This window comes from Heterodontus francisci, chromosome 17, assembly GCF_036365525.1.
Source record: "Heterodontus francisci isolate sHetFra1 chromosome 17, sHetFra1.hap1, whole genome shotgun sequence".
NCBI classification, from domain to species: domain Eukaryota; kingdom Metazoa; phylum Chordata; class Chondrichthyes; order Heterodontiformes; family Heterodontidae; genus Heterodontus; species Heterodontus francisci.
Genome location: NC_090387.1, coordinates 74,840,191 through 74,866,206, shown reverse-complemented (window position 1 = coordinate 74,866,206; position 26,016 = coordinate 74,840,191). Strand labels below are relative to the sequence as shown.

Sequence of the window (26,016 nt, the reverse complement as noted above, 5' to 3'; positions counted from 1 at the left end):
CTCTTGACTGGCCCCAAATAATGAAAAGGTTTGGCAAACCCCTTTTCATACAAATGTGGTCTTTTAGCCAGTCATCTCAAAAGCAATTTACTATTCCTTTCAATAGTACTAAATTAGTTTCTAGAACATATAAAGAGACAAGTGCTTTGTATAATCAGTTTAATTGTAAGCATGTTACAATATAGGAGTATACTTAGGAAAGTACAGCAATGGCTCACTAATAGGCGCTTTCACATCAATAATTGCAGTAAAGACATGATGGGATCCAATAATCCCACATGACTAATGCAGTATTCCACACACACTGGGCCTATTTCTCAAGCTTCTTTCAAAGATATTTTGGATCAGTTGTGTCTGACGGTAAGTCTGTGAAATTGTGTATATGTGAATGAAGAAGTGTGAAGAATCCTGCTTACTCTAAATTTGAGACTGTACAAGTCCCCTCCTTACTGTGGACCTGATAGACTGTTTATTGAATTGCTTTGTGGGCTGGTCATCGATGTAAGGCCCTCTTGGACTTGCCATTATCCATCCAAGATGTTGAAATTCCACCAATAACTGTGCTATTTTGGATGGCGGTAGGGGAGGGCAGGGATGGTTGCAAAATGGGACTTGTTAAGTTGATTTGTTTAATTTACCTTTCAAGTGACCTTATGGTTTTGTTGAAAAAGATCATGGCAGATAGCTGAGTGTTATTTCTTTGGGGAGAGGCTGAGGGCAAGATTCCCTTTCCTTCCTCACTGGCTTTCCTCCAGCTAATTATTGGAAACATGCAAGGGATATCGTAAGGTTCCATTTTTCAGTGAGGATGCCCATTTCAAAGGACGCATTGTGATGGCAACCTGCTCCTGAAAAGAGAGGCTGATCATAGGACATCTAGAAAAGTGAAGGGTGTTCCAGGCTTGTAATACAATTTTTATGCAACTACCAATAGCCATAGTGAGGGATAGAATGTGTATAATTAATGTACACATTTAACATACTTTCTGCATGATCAACATTAATGATTGTGCATTAAATATGTATCTTAGTGTTCTCAGTCTACACTCAGTGTGGTGTATGTATAGGTATGTTAGTATGTAACTAAGTACTAAGTACTTTCTCGCTGCTACTGCCATGGACAGGATTTGTTCCTGTATGTTATACAAGTGTCTGGCATGTCTATTATATGTAGTGTGCAATATTTATATATGTTTGTGTGTGGTTAGACTGTGTTTGTAAATGCTGTGTCCATGCATGTGAGCTGCATTTATGAGTAGTTATGCATGTATACATGACCTGTATTTGAGTGGTTATGGATGTATATGCATGCTGATCTCTTGATACTTGTACTGTCTGGAACACTGTGCTCCTCAGTATTTTCTGTAAGTACTTTCCTGGATCTTGTTCAGCATAAACAGTTTGATTTTCTTTGTTAAAATATGTAACCATTTTAGCAACTGGACAAGCCTGTTCTTGATTTTCCTAACACATAGCACTAACAAACACCTAAAACAGATTAGCTATTTGTGGGAGCTTGCTGTACACATATTGGCTGTTGTATTTCCTACATTACAACAGTGACTACTTAGGTACTTAATTGGCTCTAAAGCACTTTGAGACATCCTGAGGTTGTGAAAGACATTATATAAATGCAAGTCTTTCCTACTTAAGGATGTAGCAGCACTGTGAGTCTAACTCTGTTTGTGGTTGCATCTTAATGTGATAGCCCAAGCCCAGTTTTTAACTACTACACTTAATAGCAGAAAACGCAAATCCAAACAGGATCACTTTTCCGACTCCTTTTCTTCTTCAGCTGGAACTTCTACAGACAGGATTTGTTCCCCTTCCCCACGGTGAGAGGGACTCATCCTGATCAGGACGGAGTAATCCGATGTTTCTGAAATGACCTCGTCATCATCATCCTCCTCCACCTTTTCTACTGGAACAGGCGACCGGCGATGGACAGGGGAGGATGGAGGCTTTGGGAGAGGCTAGACAGTGGTGGTGGTGGTGGGGGGGTAAGGGAGGGGTGAGAAAGAAAGAAAAAGCAATAATACAAGACTAACATGAACAGTAAACAGCACAGATTTCTATCGTACAATTATGAGTTGAGTATAAGAATAAGAATATGTTTTTACAAGGTTTTCAATACAGAATGAAGGTAATAGCTAATGGAGACAGAATTGGTTTAAACTGTCTGCTTGTCGATCCTATCTTTGATCACAATGACACTCCTGAGTAAAGTTATAATTCAGGAACAGCAAAGATAAGAAGCACAGGTTGCTGAGACAACATTAGAACAGGGAGAAGACTAGAAAAAGGAAAACTATACATTTTATAAAAACCTCTCAAAGACAGGAGCAAATCTCTTGCTATTTGTCACTTTGGGAGAACGGGAGACAGCATCCAAATCCAACCAGGTGTCCTAAGCGTATAAGTCTGAGGTTAATTACTATGTGTCATACTTGCCAAGAATGAGGCACATTAATTTTGTCATGAACATTGATTTTAAACTGTTACTGGAGTGAAGAAGACTTGTTAAACAGATCAGCCGTGGTTGGAAAAGACATTTGCATATTAACAGATAGTGTTTGGAAGGACAAAGCAGCCATTCCCTGACACATTCAACCCACAATGGACGTTTGATCACCAGACGTTGAAGGTGGGGGAGCTCGCATTCCAAGTTGACTGCTAAGATGGCCGAATACAAAAATGGACATGGTCAAACCAGCTAGTCACATGACTAACCTGCAGGGCAACCTGAGCTTTGTGAATTTGTACAAACAGTTTGGGGCAGAAAGCTGTTTGCTCCTGGACTGAGAAGATCTCTCCTGTCTGCTCCCATCTGTTTCTCACAAGCCTCTGAATCCACTGAAGACACATGAACTCCAAGAGAGAAAAGTCTCCTGTAGCGAACAAGGTTTAAGAAGAATACTGGGCCCCAATGAAAAGCAAGATCTACCTTCAATCAAGGACTCTACAGTGAGCTCGAAGAACCCTAACACAAAAAACCTCCTCAGATATTGCCTCAAACTTTTCCACTTTATTTCTTCTGTTTTCTTTCTGTCTCTATCTGCATGTGTGTATCACGTGTGCATGATAGTGTGGGCATGTCGTGTATCCGTAGGCGTTAACTGAATTAGAGTTTAGGTTTAAGTTTAATAAATTTCAACTTTTCTTCTTTAAATCTAAGAAAGTCTATTTGTGCTGGTTTCTTTGCCTTGTAATTGGAAAGCGGTGAACAAGGATTCACCAAGGTGGAGCTAAAAACACGGTATGTTTAAAATTAAACCCTGGTACAGTAAGACCAGGTGAAGGCTGAAAGGGAACTCTAGACCTCTTTCTCACCTGGTCGTAACACTATGTATTAAAGTAGGGGTACAATAGCATAGTAGTTATCTTACTGGGAGGGAACCGTCATTTCCGCCACCTCCAGCGTGATGCCACTACCAAACGCATCTTCCCCTCCCTTCCCCTGTCAGCATTCCGAAGGGATCGTTCTTTCCGCGTCACCCTGGTCCACTCCTCCATTACCCCCACCACCTCATCCCCTTCCCATGGCACCTTCCCCTGCAATTGCAGGAGGTGTAATACCTGCCCATTTACCTCCTCTCTCCTCACCATCCCAGGCCCCAAACACTCCTTTTAGGTGAAGCAGTGATTTACTTGTACTTCTTTCAATGTAGTATACTGTATTCGCTGCTCACAATGTGGTCTCCTCTACATTGGGGAGACCAAACGCAGACCAGGTGACCGCTTTGCGGAACACCTCTGCTAAGTCCGCAAGCAGGACCCTGAGCTTCTGGTTGCTTGCCATTTCAACACTCCCCCCTGCTCTCATGCTCACATCTCTATCCAAGGCTTGCTGCAGTGTTCCAGTGAACATCAACGCAAGCTCGAAGAACAGCATCTCATTTACTGATTGGGCACACTACAGCCTGCCGGACTGAACATTGAGTTCAATAATTTCAGAGCATGATGGGCCCCCCCATTTTACTTTAATTTTTAGTTATTTTTTCTTTTTTACATTTTTTACATTTTTTTTGTATGTTTATTTTATTTCATCTTAGTTTGTTCAGTTTGCTTATCCACTGTTTTTTTTCATGTTTGTACTTGCTGCTGTTCAATTTTCAGTCCGTTAACACCCTATCTGTACTAATGCTTTGTCTTTCAACACACCACTAACATATTGTTTGCCTTTGCTCCATGACCTTCTGGTCAGCTATTCTGTGGCCTTGTCCAATCTACACCTTCTCCTTTGTTATCGCTCGCCCCACCCCGCTTTACTTGCTTATAACCTTTGACATTTCTAATATTTGCCAGTTCCGAAGAAGGGTCACTGACCCGAAACGTTAACTCTGGTTCTCTCTCCACAGATGCTGCCAGACCTGCTAAGTATTTCCAGCATTTCTTGTTTTTATTTTAGTTATCTTACTGGACTAGCAATCCAGAGGCCTGACTAATGATCCACAGACATGAGTTCAAAATCCCACCATGGAAGCTGGGAAATTTAAATTCAGTAAATTAAATAAATCTGGAATAAAAAGCTAGTATCAGTAATGGGGACCATGAAACTACCGGATTGTCATGAAAACCCATCTAGTTCATTTAATGTCCTTTAGGGAAGGAAATCTGCCAGTCTAGTCTGGTCTGCTAGACAGGCTGGTGGAATGGGCTGACACATGGCAGATGAAATTTAATGCAGAAAAGTGTGAAGTGATATATTTTAGTAGGAAGGACGAAGACAGGCAATATAAAATAAAGAATACAATTCTAAAGCAGGTGCAGGAGCAGAGAGGCATGGGGGTATATGTGCACAAATCATTGAAGGTGACAGGACAGGTTGAAGAAGTGGTTAAAAGGCATATGGGATCCTGAGTTTATAAATAGAGGCACAGAATACAAAAGCAAGTAAGTTAGGATGGACCTTTATAAAACAGTGGTTGGGCCTCAACTGGAGTATGGTGTCCCATTCTGAGCTGAAGGGAGTATGCAGAAAAGATTTATGAAATGGTTCCAGAGATGAGGGACTTCAGTTACATGGATAGATTAGAGAAGCTGTGTTTGTTCTTGTTTGAGAAGAGAAGGCTGAGAGGAGATTTGATGGAGGTGTTCAAAATCATGAGGGGTCTAGACATTTGTAGAACCAGAACCAGAAGGCACCGTTATAAAGAGAATGGCAAAAGACCCTACAGCGACATGAGGAAAAACCTTTTTACGCAGTGTGTGGTTAGGATCCAGAGGCAGACTTTTAATGAGATATCTAATAACTCTCAGAAAAGATTTATCCCAGAGAGAAAGAAAGGCTCTTTGAGGAGAATGCATCATCTGTGAATAAATAAGGAAGTTCAGGATAGAATCAAATTAAAAGAAACACTGTACAATTCTGCAAAGATTAATGGCAAGTCAGAAGATTGGGCAGATTTTAAGAACCAGCATAGGAAACTAAAAAAAAATAAAGAGGGAGAAAGTAGAGTATGAGCGAAAGCTAGCTAGAAATATAAAAACAGATAGTAAGCGTTTCTACAAGTATTTACAAAGTAAAAGAGTAACTAAAGCTAGTGTTGGTCCTGTAGAGAGTGAATCTTGGAGAATTAATAATGGAAAACAAGGAAATGGCGGAAGCGTCTTCATTGTAGAAAACTTAGAAAACGTCCCAAAGAATCTTGAAAATCAAGAGGCGAAAGGGAGGGGGAGCTTCAAACATCATCAGGGAAAAGGTACTGGGAAAACTATTAAACCTAAAGGCTGACAACTCCCCAGGACTTAAAGGCTTGCATCCTAGGGTCTTAAAAGAAGTGGCTGCAGAGATAGTAGTGGCATTGGTTATAATCTTCCAAAATTCCTCAGATACTAGAAGGATCCCAGCGGATTGGAAAATCACAAATGTAACACCTTTATTCAAGAAAGGAGGGAGACAGAAAGTAGGAAACAATAGGCCAGTTAGCCTAATATCTGGCATAAGTGAATTGCTAGAATCCATTATTAAGGAGGTTATAGCAGGATACTTAGAAAATCATAATGGGATCAGGCAGAGTCAACAGGGTTTTGTGAAAGGGAAATCGTGTTTAACTGATTTATTAGAGTTCTTTGAGGAAGTAACAAGCAAGGTGGATAAAGTGGAACCTGTAGATGTGGTGTACTTGGATTTCCAAAAGCAATTGATAAGGTGCCACATCAAAGGTTACTACACAAATAAGAGCTCATGGTGTAGGCGGTAACCTATTAGCATGGATGAAAGACATTAGCTAACAGGAAGCAATGAGTAGGGATAAATGGGTCTTTTTTGGGTTGGCAAGCTATAACTAGTGGAGTGCCACAGGGATCAGTGCTGAGGCCTCAACTATTTACAATCTATTTCAATGATTTGGATGAAGCGACTGAATGTATGGTAACTAAATTTATCAACGATGCCAAGATAGGTAGGAAAGTAAGATGTTAAGAGGAGGTAAAGAGTCCACAAAAGGATATAGATAGGTCAAGCGAGTGGGCAAAATATTGGCAGATGGAGTATAATGTGGGAAAAGGTGAACTTTTCCATTTTGGCAGGAAGAACAGAAAAGCAGTATACTAATTAAATGGAGAGAGATTGCAGAATTTGGTGGTACAGATGGATCTGGGTGTCCTGGTACATGATTCACAAAAAATTAGTATGTAGGTATAGGTAAGAAGATAAATGGAATATTGGTGTTTATTGCAAGGTGAATGGAATATAAAAGTAGGGAAGTTTTACTGCAGCTGCAGAGGGCATTGGTGAGACCATATCTGGAGTACTGTGTAGAGTTTTGGGTCTCCTTATTTGAAAAAGGATATAATTACATTAGAGGCAGTTCAGAGAAGGTTCACTCGACTCATTCCTGGGATGAAGAACTTATCTTATGAAGAAAGGTCGAACAAGTTGCGCCTTTACCATTGGAGTTTAGAAGAATGAGAGGTGATCTTATTGCAATATATAAGATCCTGAGGGGACATGATAGGGTGGATACTGGGAAGATGTTTCCTCTCGTGGGAGAGACTAGAACTAGGGGAAATAATTTAAGAATAAGAGGTCTCCCGTTAAGACAGAGACGAGGAGAAATTTTTTGTCTCAGATGATCATTAGTCCGTGGAATTCTCTTCCCCAGAAAACAGTGGAGGCTGGTCATTGAATTCTTTCAAGGCTGAGTTAGATTTTTGATAGACAAGGGGGTTATGGGGCAGACAGGAGAGTGGAGTTGAGACCACAATCAGATCAGCTATGATCTTATCGAATGTCGACGCAGGCTCAAAGGGCCAAATAGCCTACTCCTGTTCCTATATACTTATGTTCCTATCCTTCTCCAAAGCCTCTCTGCTGTTGTCCAGCTGGGTGGATTACACTCACCTGGTTCCATTCTTATCTATCATAATCATAGCCAGAGTATCACTGGCAATGGCTTCTCTTCCCGTTCCCGCACCATTACCTCTTGTGTCTCCGAAGGGTCTATCCTGGGCCCCCTCCTATTTCTTGTCCACATTCTGCCCCTCAGTGACATCATTTAAAAACACAGCAAGAGATTTCACATGTTCACTGATGACACCCAGCTCGACCTCACCATCACCTCTCTCGATTCCTCCACTGCTGCTAAATTATCAGACTGCTTGTCTGACATTCAGTACTGGATGAGCAGAAATTTCCACCAATTAAATATTAGAAAGAGTGAAACCATTGTTTTTGGTGCCCACTCCAACTCTGTTTCCTAACCACCAACTCCATTCTTAGCCTTGGCAACTGTCTGAGACTAAACCAGACTGTTTGCAACTTTTGAGTCATATTTCACCCTGAGGTGAGCTTCTGACCACATATCCACACTATCACTAAGGCCATCTATTTCCACTTCCATAACATCACCTTACTTCACCCGTGCCTCAGCTTATCTGCTGCTGAAACCCTCATTCATGCCTTTGTTACCTCTAGACTTGGCTATTCCAAAGCACTCTTGGCTGTGCTCCCACATTCTACCGTCCGTAAACTAGAGGTCACCAAAACTCTGCTTCCCATGTCCTTATTCGCACCAAGTCCCATTCACCTATCACTTCAATGCTCGATTACTTACGTTGGCTCTCAGTCAAGCAATGCCTCAATTTTCAAATTCTCATTTTTGTTTTCAATTCTCTCCATGGTCTTGCCCTCCCTATTGTTGTAATCTCCTTCAGCCCCATCACCCTCCGATAAATGTGCCCTCATCTAATTCTGGCCTCTTGAGCATCCCCGATTTTAATTGCTCCTCCCTTGGTGGTTGCACCTTCAGCTGCCTAGGCCCTAAGCTCTGGAATTCCCTCCTCAAACTCTCCACCTCTCTACCTCTCATTCTTCTTTGAAGACTCTCTTTAAAATCTACCACTTTGAAAAAGCTTTTAGCCATCTGCTCTAATATCACTTTATGTGGCTCAGTGTCTAATTTTCCTTTATAACGCTCCTGTGAAACACCTCGGGACATTTTATTACATTAAAGGTACTATATAAACATGAGTTATTGTTATTGTTAACTGCTTGTCAACACTACATCTGTTGTGGTGTTTACCCCTAACAGTGATGAACTGGTTAAAATTCTGCCCAATTCTGTTATTATAGATCGATAACAAAAACATTTGCTCCCTAGACTCTCTTCTCATAATCCCACCTGCATTCTGGCAGATTCCCTTATTTTCTTTTTAAGAAGAGAGAACGTTCCCTTGATTCCAAATCTGTCCGTTATTGAGAGGGCTGCGAGGAATAACTTGGGAGTCTCTGGTCTTGGTGGGATGATGTGCAGGAATCCCTTTGGTGCTGGCTTTACCTGTTTGTTATCATCTTTAGAAAGCAGCTTCCTGCAAATACAAAAGCAATTACTTGATTTCATCAGTGCAGTCTACAAACAATAGTCAAGTATGGGCGGCACAGTGGTGCAGTGGTTAGCACCGCTGCCTCACAGCTCCAGCGACCCAGGTTCAATTCAGGGTACTGCCTGTGTGGAATTTGCAAGTTCTCCCTGTGTCTGCGTGGGTTTCCTCCGAGTGCTCCGGTTACCTCCCACATGCCAAAGACTTGCAGGTTGATAGGTAAATTGGCCATTAACAATTGCCCCAAGAATAGGTAGGTGGTAGGGAAAATATAGGGACCGGTGGGGATGTGGTAGGAATATGGAATTAGTGTAGGATTAGTATAAATGGGTGGTTGATGGTCGGCACAGACTCGGTGGGCCGAAGGGCCTGTTTCAGTGCTGTATCTCTAAAACTAAAACTAAAAAAAAAAGGTTAGTCCACTGTTTATTCACAGTAAAAAGGCAGCATTTAGCCCCGCGTTCACCAATTGTGCTGCCCAGTATAGGGACAAAGTCGAGACCAACAACCACCAATTGTGCTGGCCAGTATGGGGCAGTGTCTAGACCAGCATTCACTAATAGTGTTGCCTAGTATGGGGACAGTGTCTACACCAGCATTCACTAATAGTGTCACCCAGAATGGGGGCAGTGTCTAGACCAGCATTCACTAATAGTGTTGTACAGTATGGGGACAGTGTCTAGACCAGCATTCACTAATAGTGTTGTACAGTATGGGAACAGTGTCTGGACCAGCATTCACTAATAGTGTTGTACAGTATGGGGACAGTTTCTAGACCAGCATTCACTAATAGTGTTGCCTAGTATGGGGACAGTGTCTAGACCAGCATTCACTAATAGTGTTGTACAGTATGGGGACAGTTTCTAGACCAGCATTCACTAATAGTGTTGCCTAGTATGGGGACAGTGTCTAGACCAGCATTCACTAATAGTGTTGTACAGTATGGGGACAGTTTCTAGACCAGCATTCACTAATAGTGTTGCCTAGTATGGGGACAGTGTCTAGACCAGCATTCACTAATTGTGTTGTACAGTATGGGGACAGTGTCTAGACCAGCATTCACTAATAGTGTTGCCTAGTATGGGGACAGTGTCTAGACCAGCATTCACTAATAGTGTTGCCTAGTATGGGGACAGTGTCTAGACCAGCATTCACTAATAGCGTTGCCTAGTATGGAGACAGTGTCTAGACCAGCATTCACTAATAGTGTTGCCTTGTATGGGGACAGTGTCTAGACCAGCATTCACTAATAGTGTTGTACAGTATGGGGACAGTGTCTAGACCAGCATTCACTAATAGTGTTGTACAGTATGGGGACAGTGCCTAGACCAGCATTCACTAATAGTGTTGCCTAGTATGGGGGCAGTGTCTAGACCAGCATTCACTAATAGTGTTGTACAGTATGGGGACAGTGTCTAGACCAGCATTCACTCAAAGTGTTGCCTAGTATGGGGACAGTGTCTCGACCAGCATTCACTAATAGTTCTGCTCAGTATAGGGACAGTGTCTAGACCAGCATTCACTCATAGTGTTGCCTAGTATGGGGACAGTGTCTAGACCAGCATTCACTAATAGTGTTGCCTAGTATGGGGGCAGTGTCTCGACCAGCATTCACTAACAGTTCTGCTCAGTATAGGGACAGTGTCTGGACCAGCATTCACTAACAGTTCTGCTCAGTATAGGGAGTGTCTGGACCAGCATTCACTAACAGTTCTGCTCAGTATAGGGACAGTGTCTGGACCAGCATTCACTAACAGTTCTGCTCAGTATAGGGACAGTGTCTAGAGTAGGATTCACTAGCAGTGTCATCCAGCAACAGCAGTAGGAAAGATGTTCCCATTGCTATGCCAGCTTATACTAAAGGCCTGCTCAGGTCAGGAAAAAAAAACCCGATCCAAACCCAACAGAACTACATCGGACCCGAGCCCAACCCGGCCCGAGTCCCTCCATTTTGTCCCGCGCCCGACCTGACCTGAACCCAACCCGACCTCCGGAATGTTCACTTTACTCACCTTGTGACTCCGAATCTACAAGAAGCTGCAGCATGAGCGTGATGACATCATAGAGATGCTCACTCACTCACTGCGCAGATTCAGTGTTTCCCTCCTTGATGTCCCACACTCCCACTTCAGGTAGGCTTTTCAACGTATGACACTTACCAGCAGAGCAAAATACAATACTTACTGTGTGTGTGCGGCCCGACCTGGACCCAACCCCGGCCCAAAAGCCGGACCCGGAAAAGCAACCCGACCCGAACAGAACCCGACACATGTCGTCGGGTCCCGTAGGTTTGGGTCGGGTAGCATGCCTTTCGCTTATACTCCAACAGGTGGGGATTGAAAATTGGATGAGGACGTGCCCAACAGGTCTCCGGCCATTTGCTCACCTACAGCAATCTTCTGACAGCACTTGTTGGAAGCAAGATATTAGAAACCAAAAAGGACTAGGAGTAACCAATTAAGACAGTAGTGACAGACTGTTGTCATCTGTCACATTTAGCATCATCACTGCCATAGCAACATTGGCTGTCAGAAAGCCTTCATGCTGATATTATTAATGTTCTACCCTTGCAATATGTTCGATGAACTCAGTGCGATTACACAGCAGAATGTGGCGGAAACGCCAAAGCCAGAAGATTCTATCCTTTATGGGGTGGGGGTGGGGGTGCATGGTGAGGTAGACCCTTTAAACTGCTGCAGTGATCCAAATCCTGCAGAAAATAGGAGCATCCACTACCCCTCCATGATGGATGTTTGACACAAGAGGGAATATTGCCGGGAACCCACAGAAATATTCAAATTACACCAACATTTGAAAATTTGTTGAAAGAGGGAGGTGGAATTCCCACTCCATCACATTTATCATGGCAGAGCTGCCAAAGAGGAAAGTCTACATCATTGCAGTGAGACCATTGCCCATTAGTATTGCCTCCCCAGCAAACTGTCTGATTACCTTTCTCAGCATTTTCTTTTACTGGGTTTACATGTACAGCTGACAGCTGGCACCAAGGTTTGGATGTGAAACCTTGTACCTTTTTATCCTTTCATGGGATGTGAGCATCACTGGCTCAGCCCGCATTTGTTGTCCATCCCTAATTGCCCTTGAGAAGGTAGTGGTGAGCTGCATCTTGAACCACGGCAGTCCATGTAGTGCAGGTACACCCACAGTGCTGTTAGAAAGGGGGTTCCAGGCTTTTGACCCTGCGACTGTGAAGGAATGGTGATATGGCTTGGAGCAAAACTTGCAAGTGGCGGTGTTCCCTTGTTCTTCTAGGTGGTAGAGGTGATGGATTTGGAAGGTGCTCTCAAAGAAGGCTTGGGGAGTTGCTTCAGTGTATCTTGTAGATGGTACACACTCCAGCCATTGTGTGCCAGTGGTGGAGGGAGTGAATGTTTAAGGGATAACTTCTAATTGTTCAACTGTGCAAAATGACTCATACTGAAAAAAGAATTTTTTTTCCACTGATAAAATCAGAATTATTAAAACCATCACACTGACTTAGCTTTCTTTCGCAGCAGCTTCTGAGAGTCTGGATAGTGGGTTAGAATGTCACTCAAGTCTTTCTTGTCGAGAATGAAGAGGTTTGCAAATCCATGAGCAACGACGTTTGCAGTCCGTCGATTTCCACCTCCCACTGACAGCAAACTGTTAGATTAACACAGGTGAGAAGAGGACAAATGAGATTGGAAAAGTTGTCTGAAAAGATGTCACATGTCATGCCCAGTAAAGGCATATCATATTCCTAACTTTTAAGATACAAACTTTATTCAATGTGAACTCTTTGAAAGTGACTTTTCCTTTTAAAAAAGTGGATAATGTGCTGCAAAGATGGCCACCGAAGGTCAGATGGCCTGGCCTGTGTATTCAAAACTGCCTCACTGTCTCAAAAGGACAAAAGGATACATTCCAGACTAAGAGGTGTTAACTACATCCATCAACATACATTGCTGAATTGAATTGGTTCTTTTGAAACAAAGAATGTGTGAAGTAGCCACATCATAACAGAATGGTCTCCATTCAGACATCAATAGATAACCATGGATTCAACATCCTGGTCCATTGTGTGGTCACACCAGGGGAGAAGGCAATGTGTCAACTAACAGAAATGCTAATGTGACAGATTTTAACCTTAAAAGGTAGCCCCCCTGGAGCGACAGGAGAAATCACAATAACATCACATAAAGCGGTCCAGTGAGAAGCTGTGGGAAGAGATCCAGCTTAAATAAGGAAGAAGCCCCGCTGCTAATTCTACACTTCAACTTGCTGCAACAGAGCACCTCCAGTCTGAAGTCTTAACCACCAGAAATTTATAACACCTCAACAAGTTCAAGGCTACAAACACCCAGGCCTGCACCTTTAAAAAGACTGTCCTTCCAAGAAGATTCAACAGGTTTACAGTAAACCACAAACACATATCTCACTTTAAACCATGTCCCCTTTTTCCACTCTATCTATTCTTGTGCATGTGTGTGTGCGGGAATGTGTGCGGGAATAAGGTTGCAACCATTTTGGTAATTGTGTAAAAATAGTTATCTTTTGTTTAACCTATGAGAAAACCTGTCATTTGTCTGTTTATTTAACCCTAAAAACACTCGGGGGCTAACTCAGCATTTTAAACAAAACATGACTGTAGTCAGTTGGGAGGTGAACAGTGGGAACATGAACATTTTTTGACAATTATGTCATTTCCCCAGGGGTTTGGTCAGACTTCCACTGAAGTTACAGTGGGTGAATGCCGTAGAAATTATCTCTTTCCCCTGACAAATACTTGACACATGGAAACCCATCAGCATGATTAAAATAGGAGGAAATGGGAAGTGCACTGAAAAGAATATGTTTTGATATTGCGATCACTCAAAAACAGAACAGATTCTCTTTAAATTCAACCCACAAGTCTTGCAAATGCGGTTAATAGGACATGTCACATGTATCTCCTGAATGCTCAGCAAGTTTAATACACAAATAGTTGAGTCTGACAGACCAGGACAGGTTCAGCATCTGATCTGTGCCAAGACACTATAGTTGGCCTCAGCACCCAGGTTTAGAGAAGGTGAAGCCTTTACTATCACCTTTACTTTCACTATTAATTTCATTTAAATACATTTTTACAGGGATTTTTATAACAGGCTTGACTGAAGAGAAACTTTGATTCTGAACCAGATCTGAGGAAAGCAATTGATAGAACCTCACCTGATCTCACCAAACACAGAGCCTGCTCGCAGGGTCACAAACACAGTTTTTCCATCAGGACCACCTACAACCTGGACTTCTCCAGCTTTAATGATGTACATTTCTCTTCCAATCTCTCCCTGAAACAATAAGCAATTGGCTTCCATTCAGCAGACAGATGAACAATATGGCATCAAGAACTCCAGGTAATTGTCCAAGAATATGATGCAGCTATTATGTGCATGGGTACATATAAATTACTGTAAAGATACATAAATATATGTATATACATATGCTTAAATATTGTTGCATATATTCACATATATATAAACACTAGATTATATCATGTTAATTTACCATTTTAGCCCAAATTTTAATCTGGTTAGATGTCAATGGACGATAAAACCGGGTGGGATGTGATCCGGAAAGGGTGTAAACCGGGTGGAGTGTAAACTGGGTGGGATGTAAACCGGACAGGGTGTAAACTGGGTCAGATGTAAACCGGACAGGGTGTAAACTGGGTGGGATGTAAACCGGACAGGGTGTAAACTGGGTGGGGGTAAACCGGACAGGGTGTAAACTGGGTGGGATGTAAACCGGACAGGGTGTAAACTGGGTGGGATGTAAACCGGACAGGGTGTAAACTGGACAGGGTGTAAACTGGGTGGGATGTAAACCGGACAGGGTGTAAACTGGGTCGGATGTAAACCGGACAGGGTGTAAACTGGGTGGGATGTAAACCGGACAGGGTGTAAACTGGGTCGGATGTAAACCGGACAGGGTGTAAACTGGGTGGGATGTAAACCGGACAGGGTGTAAACTGGGTCGGATGTAAACCGGACAGGGTGTAAACTGGGTGGGATGTAAACCGGACAGGGTGTAAACTGGGTGGGGGTAAACCGGACAGGGTGTAAACTGGGTGGGATGTAAACCGGACAGGGTGTAAACTGGGTGGGGGTAAACCGGACAGGGTGTAAACTGGGTGGGATGTAAACCGGACAGGGTGTAAACTGGACAGGGTGTAAACTGGGTGGGATGTAAACCGGACAGGGTGTAAAGCTGGTGGGGGTAAACCAGACAGGGTGTAAACTGGGTCGGATGTAAACCAGACAGGGTGTAAACTGGGTGGGATGTAAACTGGACAGGGTGTAAACTGGGTGGGGGTAAACCAGACAGGGTGTAAACTGGGTGGGATGTAAACCGGACAGGGTGTAAACTGGGTGGGGGTAAACTGGACAGGGTGTAAACTGGGTGGGGTGTAAACCGGACAGGGTATTAACTCGGTGGGGTGTAAACCAGGCAGGGTGTAAAACGGGTGGGGTGTAAACCGGGCAGGGTGTAAACCGGGTGGGATGTAAAATGGGTGGGATGTAAACTGGGCAGGGTGTAAAGTGGGTGGGATGTAAACCGGGCAGGGTGTAAACTGTGTGGGATGTAAACCGGACAGGGTGTAAACTGGGTGGGATGTAAACCGGGCGGGGTGTACAATGGGTGGGGTGTAAACCAGGCAGGGTGTAAAATGGGTGGGATGTAAACTGGGCAGGGTGTAAAGTGGGTGGGATGTAAACCGGGCAGTGTGTAAACCGGGCGGGATGTAAATCGGGTGGGGAGTAAACCAGGCAGGGTGTAAACCCAGTGGGATGTAAACTGGGCAGGGTGTAAATTAGGCAGGGTGTAAACCGGATGGGATGTTAACTGGGCAGGGTGTAAACCGGGCGGGGTGTAAACCGGGTAGGATGTTAACTGACAAGGGGGAAAACTGGGTGGGATGTAAAGCAGGCAGGGTGTAAATCAGGCGTCCACCCAGATCTCACCCGCTTCCTGCTGGGTCATCAACCTTGCTCCCTCAATGGGCTGCCAGTGTAGGCACAGGCTGCATTTGGTGTCTCAGATGTGCCTGAGTCCATGGTGCGGTAGGGCGCTAGGCACGGAATTGAAATAGAAAGGAGGCGATAAGCGGAATACAGTAAAGTGAGTCTTCATTGAGTCCACTTTGAGAGTCCATCATGGTGGAAGGAACTTGGTATGTTTGAGATTGTCTCTTCCCTCCCTTGTGCAATCTCTCAATGGCCCTGGAATCAACATCCCGTGGTGCCTGCTCGGTAGCCTCCCCCACATCCTCCTCATTGGATGAGGACTAGCAATCAATCATGTCCTCTTCATGCAAGGCCACCTCCCTCTGCAGTGTTAGCTTGTGCAGAGCACAGCAGACCACCATGATATTCAATACCATCACTGGGGCATACTGCAGGGCTCCACTGGATTGATCAAGGCACTGGAATCCCATCTGTAGCAGCCCAATGGCCTGTTCGATGGTTGCTTGGGTGGAGCCCTGGCAAGTGTTGTACCTCTCCTCTGCTGCAGAGCGAGGGTTCCTCATAGGCGTGAGTAGCCATGTCTTCAATGGGTAGCCCTTGTCCCCAAGAATCCATTCCTAAAGGCGAGTGGGGGGGCCTGAAAAGCTGTGGCACCTGTGACTGTCGAAATATGTAGGGATCATAGCTGTTTCCCTGAAGCAGGCACACATCTGCGGGAAATGCTTTCAGTGGTCACAGACCAGTTGAACATTGATTGAACGGAAGCCCTTCCTGTTGTTGAAGGCAGCTGGCTGGTCCGTCAGAGCCTTAATGGCCATCAATAAAAACAGATTATCTGGTCATTATCTCATTGCTGTTTGTGGGAGCTTGCTGTGCACAAATTGATTGCCCTGTTTCCTGCATTACAACAGTGACTACACTTCAAAAATACTTCACTAATTGTAAAATGATGTCTTGGGACATCAAGAGTTCATTAAAGATACCATATGAATGCTAGTTTTTCTTTCAATAGACCTATTTAGGGGTTTTGTAGTTACCTTCCTACACACATAGTCTCCAGGTAGGTACACTACTGACTTGAGTCGTTTCAGCATGTCGTAAATCATCTGTCTGTCACAGCCCTGTGGAGAGGTGAAGCAAATGGAATGAGGATTAAACTTCCAACTCTTGTACAGCCTGCATTTTTTTTATCTGCCATTTCATCATGTAGAAAGAGAGTTAACTCAGTATGGAGGGTTGGGAGGAGGGGATAGATTGGTTTATGAGGCATTAAGCCAAGGTTAAAGGGAAATTTTATAGAGATACTCAAAATTATGAAGGATTTTGATAGAGTAAGTAAAGAGATACTGTTCCCACTGGCAGGTGGATTGATAACCAGAGGATGTAGGTTTAATATATTTGGCAACAGAAGTGGGGTGAGATGGGGAGATCAGGATAATTTTATTTTATGCAGTGAATTGTAATGATCTAGAACACATTGCCTGAATAGGTGGTCAAAATAGATTCAATGGTAACTTTGAAAAGGGAATTGGATATATACTTGAAAAGGAAAATTTGCACAATGCAATCTCAACTGTGTTTAAAAGGACAGCCTGCAAATATAACTTGGAGATGTACAGGATGGGTGGTGGACATAGAGTAAGGAATGCCTCACTGGAATTACTGCTGGGTGGAGTCAGGAGCAGGAGGGACATACTTTTCCCCACCAATGGGAAGGGGGTGGGGAAGAAAACTGCTGCTCTGGTTAGAGGTAGCTGAGGATATGAGCAGCAGGAGTGTTGTGCTCCAGTCTTGGATGAAATGTAAAAAGTGTTTTAACGACATAACCATGTCAGGTAAAGTGAGTACATTTACTGATTCAACTACATCCTGTGCTTTAAGCACCCCTTCCATAGAACCATAGAAAAACTACGGCACAGAAGGAGGCCATTCAACCCATCATGTCCGTGCTGGCCGAAAAATCTAGCCACTGAATCTAATTCCTCTTCACTCTGTCTTGCTGAGTGTTTCCCATCACATCACTCTTCATACCCATTAAACTTTCAGCAGCATCCAGCCTGCACTTCTCCATTTATTCATTCATCATTGACACTTACTCCTTTTCCTTATGCAATGTCATGCATCTGTCTCATAGTCATCATCATCGAATGTACTGCATTCATTAGGTGAATACCTCACCTTCATTTACTCACAAGTCTGTTTTTTTGCCCATGTAAGAGAAGACAGCACAAAACGCAAGGGAGAGGGAAGAGGATTGGAGGTAGCTTATCACAAATAGACCAGCTAACTGATGCAGTGAAGGGCGCGCTGGAGATAAGTGACACATCCGCACCCTCTCAATCAGAGATGGAAAGACAGGGGGCTCTCAGATAGCCAGTGACAGAATTACAAATATCTCTGGCACATATATTCTGACTTTATTTCATCATTGATTGAATTATGAGAAGACTGAGCATGGTGATTGTCAAGATTGTGAGTTTACCATAATCAATTGATATCCATTTCCTTTGTCTTCCAGGGTCTTTATGCATACAGCAAGTGTCACAGGACATTCATTAGGATGATTCCTCAGAGGATCTCATTCCTTCTGATGATGCACTATCACAGGATGTACAGCCATGCACCAGCACAGTTACATGCACATCGGTGGGTCCACTTAAACAATTAGTGTTTGCGTCGAGGGGGGGAGGGGAGTAATCCTCTCTAAGCTCTACTCAACTGGACATAGGTGCTGACTCCTGGGGTCTACCACTGAGAAGGAGAATGCTAGAGGTGCATCAGCAACTTAGCCAGATACTGACACCTTAAACAGAATGACAGATAGCGTATCCGCAGCCTTACAATGTGCTACTGATCTTCAGCAAGCTGGTTTGCAACTGAGTGTTAGGAGTGATGTGGCACTGGCCCAGGAGAGCAATGAAGGCAAAGGGGAACCTGGAAGTGGAAATTCACTCAAAGCACTCCCACTTTTCACCTTTTGCTCCACCCTCCAGCACCATGTAAAGCCTGCCCGCCACCCTCACCCCTCCCCCCCCCCCCCCCAACCAACCATCCCGGTCCCATCTAGTACCCAACATGCTGCCCTGTCTCTCAAATCCCAATAGCCAAGTCTGCCCCTGCACCGGTACAGGTAGAACAGGCATGATGGGGACCTCAGGAGCTCTGAATCCCAGAGAGCATAGGCCAAAAGCATCTCAACAGTCAGGGCAGGGATCTGAGCAACCTGCTTAGGACACACCACATAGAATTGGTAGGATGCATAAGAGAAAGCTGCTCTAAGGGTAGGCACATGGGGGCTTGACAAAACATTATGTTGTTGAGTTTCCATTTTTTATAATGCCATATAAAATTTATTGATTAGCACCATTTCCATGTCTTGCCCATTATTGCATCCCAAGTTCCAAGTTGCCCTGTCATTTGATCAATGGTGAATGTCAATACATGAAAGGACCCACTGATCAGTTGTGCAATGAGTGAATGAACAGCTGAAGGACTGTTTAGTGCTAAGGGAGGGGAAGGAGTGGTCCTGATGGTGGGAGCAGTCCCCAGGATTTCATTTGTTATGTTTCACACCAAGTGAACTATGGCAATATTAGGGCATCTGGGGCAACATGCAAGCAGCTGGTCTGACAATGGGTGCCCCATCCTCACCCTCCTCTTGCTCCATGCTTTGCTCATCCAAAGCTAAGTGTTAAGTCCCTTTGTCCTCCTCCACCTGAAACCTGCACTATGTTGTACAGAACACTATACACCACTATTATTCTGGGCATCCTTGCTAGTGAGTACTGAAGGGCATCTTCAGACCTATCCAGGCACCTGAATTGCATCTTCAACATTCCAATGGTTCACTCTATGACACACCTTGTGATCACATGGCTCTCACTGTAGCATTTCTGTGCTTCTCAAGTAAGGTTCCTCACAAGTGTCATGAGCCACGTTTGAAGAGAGTTTTCCTTGTTTCCCAAAAGCCAGCTCTTGTTGTCTGGAACAAAAAGGTCTGGACTGTCGGACTGCCATAATATGAATGGATTATGACAGCAGCTCCCAGGGAATCTGGCACAGACCTGCATGAACCTATTCTTGTGGTTGCACACCAGTTGTGGGTTGATGAAGGAATATCCCTTATCGTGTATAATAATTCCTAGTTGTTCTGGTGGTGCTTTGATTGCTATGTGTATGCAGTTGATGTCACCCAGTACCTGGGGGAATCCAGCCAGAGAGGTAAATTTAAGTGCCTGCTCATTCTGGCTATTATTACCGTAGGGGAAACATAATTTACATAGTTGTTGGACCCGGGAAACAATCCATCATTGACTTGCCTTACGTATTTATGTTCAGCCAACTGGGAGAATCTGGATATGTTTCAAGTAGCGGCCTGGTAGGATCCGTAGGTGAGAGCGTTGAGGCCGGTGGTCACATTCAAAGACATTAGCAAAGTGTGGCCAGCATGTCCAGCTGGAAGCAGGTCTTCCTGTCTGAGGCTGCAGATGTTTGCTACCACCTCAGCCAGCGGAAGCTCTGCTCTTCCAAGAGGTCAAGGAAGCTGAGCTTTTGTCTGTAAACCCTGTGACGTGGGTAGTGCCTCCTGCAACCTTAGCCCCTCCCCTGTGCCCCTCCCTCCTGTACATCTCCCTCCTGGTATCCCTCCTTCCTGTCACATGCTGATCCCACCATAGCACATCATCACTGCTGTGGATGGTGATGGTTGTCCTCTCCTGATGTGCTGTCAAAGGTGCCTCACATCCTGATCTTGTCAATTTGAAATCCTCCAAGGTGGAACAAACCTGTATCCACACAAACACTCTCTGCCAAACATTTGTCAGAGGGAACTAAGACAGTAACTGCAGTAAGTGAGGTTTTATTCAGATGTGACAGTGACAATAGCCACCTGAACAGCTACTTAAACTCACTTCCATCTCTCTGGTCAGTTTCCGAGCCCTGGGAAACCTGTGCTGCTCAAGTAAAGTTTGTAGCCAAGTTAAAACCAATTTAGAAAGAGCTCATTAATGTGTCTTATATATTAATTGAACCAATAAATACATGGCCAAAACCAATTATTAAGTCCCTGATTTCGGCATGTAGGTTTCTCATTGATAAAAAAATGTGCCTCTGTTAAACCCAGAAGTAGGTGTATTGGAGCCAGGTTAAACCCCCTCTATAGAATCACAAATTTTCACCCCCTCCAACTGCTCCCAACCTACCTGTTCTTGGGGGTTCATATTCACCCCCATTCAATGCAGTAGCACCATTTCACTAAAATGGAATGTTGTCATTTATTGCAAGTGGAATGGAATATAAAAGTAGGGAAGTTTTGTACAGGGTGTTAGTGAGACCACTTCTGGTGTACTGTGTACAGTTTTGGTCTCCTTAATTAAGAAAGGATATAACTGCATTAGAAGCAGTTCAGAGAAGGGTCACACGACTGATTCCTGGGATGGAGGGGTTATCGTATGAGGAAAGGTTGGACAGTTTGGGCCTGTATCCATTGGAGTTTAGAAGAATGAGAGGTGATCTTGTTGAAACATATAAGATCCTGAGGGCACTTGACAGGGTGGATACTGAGAGGATGTTTCTCCTTAAGGGAGAGACGAGAACTAGGGGTCGCAGTTTAAAAATTAGGGGTCTCCCACTGAAGTCGGAGATGAGAATTTTTTTAGTCAGTGGGACTCTCTTCCCCAGAGACCAGTAGAGGCAAGGTCATTGAATATTTTTAAGGCTGAGTTAGATAGATTCTTGATTGACAAGGGAGTCAAAGGTTTGAGCAGGTAGACAGGATAGCAGTGTTGAGGTTGCAAATCAGATCAGCCATAATCTTATCAAATGGCGGAGCAGGCTCAAGGGGCCAAATGGCCTACTGCTGCTCCTAATTCATATGTTCATATGCATGTAACAAACCAGCTTGGAAGATCTGGAATAGAGACTGGGGAATATTTGCTGCTGGGAAAATCTTCGCTACAACAGTCAAGTTAATTTCAGCATATTTGAAATGCAAAGGCCTGTACAGCACTGTGACTGTTCGTTCAACAAATGTCACTATTGTCTTTTCACAGTGGGGGTAACAGAATATCAGGACATTTGCATAGCTTTTAACGTCACCCTACAGGTCTTGCTCACTCATTCTTGCTTGTTCCATCTCCTTATTCCCTACTATATGAACACAAGTCTTTCTTACTCAGTCCCCTTATGTCAGTTCCTATACGTCAGTCTCCATACCTGAAACAGTGCCACTTTATTGACGATGCTGTAGTTAACGTCAATGGCGATGTCCAGTCTCATCTTCTCCGGGAGCTGCACCAACAGCTCTGTCTCATCTGGAAGTAAAATAAGGGAGAGAGCTGGAATTAGAATTCTGCCAGCAAGAAAAGATTTTAATCAACCCAGTGGCGCAAATCCCTAAAATAATCAAGGCTGTGTTCCTATTACTTCTAATTTTACATCCCGAGTTAATACAGTGTAGATTAGGCTTTTGGCAGTGCCTTTTTCAGACCTTTCGGGGCAGGTGGTAGTGTTAGATTGGACAGGAGTATGTAACACTGCATCTCTGTTCCATAAAACCATCTGCAGTTATTTCATAGAATCATAGGGTTAGAAATTAATCTATGCATTTTTTTGGATGCAAGGTCACGATTCATGATCTGCCCGCGCCTGTTGCTGTGGTGGTAGTTACCACACAAATTTGGTGCTGCTTCCTCATTTACTTGATTGTCGTGTTGGTCTGGGCTCGGCCTGCATTGCTGGCTGCCTGAGTGCTCAGCAGGGACCCGAGCAGCATGTGCTAATAGCATGTGGTGAAATCAGCCTGCTCTTCTTAAAGACAGATTGTCCCTCTTAAAGGGAAGCTGCACTAAATCACAGGAGGCTGCTTCTGAATGCTATTGCTGCAATTCTGAAGAAGGAAAATGGAATACCAGGTCAGAGAGAGGGCTCCCAGGTTCACGGATGTGGTGCTGAAGGCCTTAGTAATGGAGATGGACAGGAGGAGAGATGCCATGGTTCCACAGGTGGAAGGGGGTTGGGGGGTTGGAGGGTTGGGGGAGGCCCTTCAGGTCAACCCACAGAAGGGAGTAGGAGCAGGTGGCCAGAGAGACCAATTCCTCAAGTTTGGCCCCAAGGACTTGACAGCAGTGCCACAAAAAGTCTAATGACCTCACGTAGGCGGTCAAGGTCAGTGAATACATCTTCACATGACATCTCCTACCCACCACCCTACCAACCTCTCACATTGTTCAATGCATCACATTCCCATCGATCACACAGCAACACTCCCTGGCACTCAGGACTCAGGCTTAATATCCAGATACTGCACCTCACCCTCACACACATTCCAATGATGCTAGCCTCATACCCAGCTCCTGTTGCTTCCACATACCTCCAGCTATTCAGCTGTTGCAGGCACATCGCCAAAACACAATGCAACACAATCACTGACATTCTGTCCTCTCTTTTGCATGACAAGGTGGCACACAATAGAAGGGAGCAAAGCAGCAACAATGGAGGACAAGGACACCTGCATATCCTGAGCCCTACAGAGGAGAGTTCCCTGCATCATAGGGCCAGCTGCGACAGAGCCCATGGCATCCAGCATCACTGAGAATATTGAGCATGACGGCATGTTTGCGACTTATGCCCCTTCTCAACTCCCAGCTCACCCTTATCTTGCTATCAAGCATGATGAACAAGTTGCTGATGGTGCGACCTTGGACCTCTTGCTTTCCTTCCCAACCCCCTTCCCTCACCCCAACCTTCCCCATTCTGAGTTCCTGCTTTCAGACACTTTTGAACGGCCACCTGTCCAGCCACAGCACTCCCACGAGGAGGACATAGAGCAACATCACAGCACTTATGAACAGCCTCGTCATTTGATATGATGCTTGCAACCACCAGCTCAGATACAGGCACTGCATCTACCTTGGAGGCAAATGTGGACTTGGAATCTGCATGAGGAAAGGATAGTTCATGTGCCAGCTCACTGGAAGGCGAGGTTGCAATTGAGTTCTACAGGGGATTCAGATGAGATGGAGGAGATGGCTCCAAGTTAGTAAGGGGCATTGTACAGATCTTGCCCTGTCCGCAACCTCTGCTCCAACTCTCTGTCATATTGCAGACCCGCAGGCACTGCAGCTGCAGCCGCCTTGGTGTGGACAGGTCACCAAATCCTCTGCCCTCCCTTGTGAGGATGCAGCAACACTCCTTGCCAAATCCAGGAACTCACCACAACACCTCCTAAAACACTCCATAGTGCTTCCAGAGACTTTGCAATAGCAGAAGCTACTCTAAGTTACCTTACCTGCAAGTTGGGTGCCTGGCCCTTTAAATAATGTCAGTGCTGGGCCCCTCTTGCAGCTAAATGCAAGTTCTTTGGTGAGTGACAAGTGAATATGTTAAATGGACATGCCTCGTCCAAGTTCACAGAGCATCAAATCAGTAGGTAGGGCTAACTGATGTCATGGCAGCACCAGTTCAAAGGCTTCTGGCTTACCCATGGGACAGCTGCGTGAGTGCCCTTTCCAACATGGGACTGGAGGTGCAGCGCATCCCACTCGGAGGGTCTCTGGCTGCGTGCTGTGAGCACAAGCCTTTCTCATAGGCAGTGCTGTAGCGAGTCAATTCCTTATTGAAACAATTTCCCGGCAGGCAGTTTCATTGCTCACCTTGTTGACCCTAGCGAATTTCACACGGCTCGGGAAATCTGTGTTCTGGCTGTTAAAGGCAGAATGCTGGGATAAATCCTCAGTTAATTGCCTCATGCAATATTTTAATTACTTACCCAACCAATCCACAGGGGTTTCCCGCTCGCCTCCAAACCTGCCTCGGTGAAACCAGAAATAGGGAAATTATGTTGGATTTCTGACCCGACGCCACTATTTGGAGCTTTGACCCCCTACCTGCAATCAAATCCACCCCTACTTGACAGTCAGAATTCTGCCAAGGGTCTAATGAGAGTGAGAAACTTAAATTAATTATTAGTATAGAAAAAATACAAGAGAAATTAATGGGACTAAAAGGCGACAAATCTTCTGGACTTGATGGCCTACATCCTAGGGTTTTGAAAGAGGTGACTGCAAATATAGTGGATGCACTGATTTTGATCTTACAGAATTCTCGTGGATTGGAAGATAGCAAATGTAACATTGATGTTCAAAATTGGAGGGAGAGAGAAAACAGGAAACTATAGGTCAGTTAGCCTGACATTACTTGCAGAGAAAATGATAGTCTATTATAAAAGATGTGGTAACAGGACACTTAAAAAAATCACAATATGATTAAGTAGAGTCAACACGATTTTATCAAAGGGAAAATGTGCATTGACAAATCTATTTGAGTTTTTTTTGACAACATAACTAGCAGGATAAATAAAGGGAACCAGTGGATGTAGATGGGAGAGTAAGCTGTGAGGAGGATGTAAAGAAGCTGCAAAGGGATATAGACTGGTTAAATGATTGGACAAAAGGTGACATATGGAGTATAATGTGGGTAAGTGTGAAATTATCCACTTTGGTATGAAAAATGCAAGAGCAGAATATTTTTGAAAAGGCGAGCAACTAATAAATATTGATATGCAAAGAGATTCGGGCGTCCTTGTACTCAAATCACAAAATGCTAAGATGTAGGTACAGCAAGCAACTAGGAAGGCAAATGGTACGTTAGCCTTTATTGCAAAAGGGTTTGGAGTATAAAAGTAAGGAAGTCTTGCTGCACTTATATGAGAATTTGGTGAGACCACACCTGGGGTATAATGTAGAGTTTTGATCTTCTTATCTAAGAAAGGATATACTTGCCTAAGAGGGTCTGCGACAAAGGTTCACTAGATTGAATCCTATTTGAAGAGATTACGTAGAACAGTCTTATGTTCTTTGGAGTTTAGAAGAATGAGAGATGATCTCATTGAAACGTATAAAAGTTTTAGGGGTCCTGACAGGTTAGATGCTGAGAGGCTATTTCCCCTGGCTGGAGAGTCTTAATCTATTTGGGGGTCACAGTATCAGGATAATGATAAGGAGATGGCCATTTAGAATTGAGATGAGGAGAAATTTCTTCACTCTGGGGGTTGTGAATCTTTGGAATTCTCTACCCCAGAGGGGTATCAAGGAATAAGGGGACAGGGCAGTAAAGTGGAATTAATATATAAGTTCAGCCATGATCTTAATGAATGATAGAGCAGGCTCGAGGGCCGTATGGCCCACTCCTGCTCCTATTCCTTATGTTA

General features: G+C 44.2%; 1 protein-coding gene across 1 annotated transcript in view; it reads right to left on the bottom strand.

Annotated features, from left to right (window-relative positions):
* Positions 1-219: 219 nt before the first annotated feature.
* Positions 220-26,016, bottom strand: part of LOC137378595 (uncharacterized) — a 207,407-nt gene continuing 181,610 nt past the window's right edge. Inside the window, exons 47-52 of the mRNA XM_068048896.1 lie at positions 22,023-22,120; positions 16,847-16,930; positions 14,014-14,132; positions 12,322-12,468; positions 8,625-8,811; positions 220-1,973 (exon numbers count right to left, since the gene is read on the bottom strand). Coding sequence (XP_067904997.1) covers positions 1,767-1,973; positions 8,625-8,811; positions 12,322-12,468; positions 14,014-14,132; positions 16,847-16,930; positions 22,023-22,120 — 842 coding nt within the window. The 3' untranslated portion in view covers positions 220-1,766. The remainder of the gene's footprint in view (positions 1,974-8,624; positions 8,812-12,321; positions 12,469-14,013; positions 14,133-16,846; positions 16,931-22,022; positions 22,121-26,016) is intronic.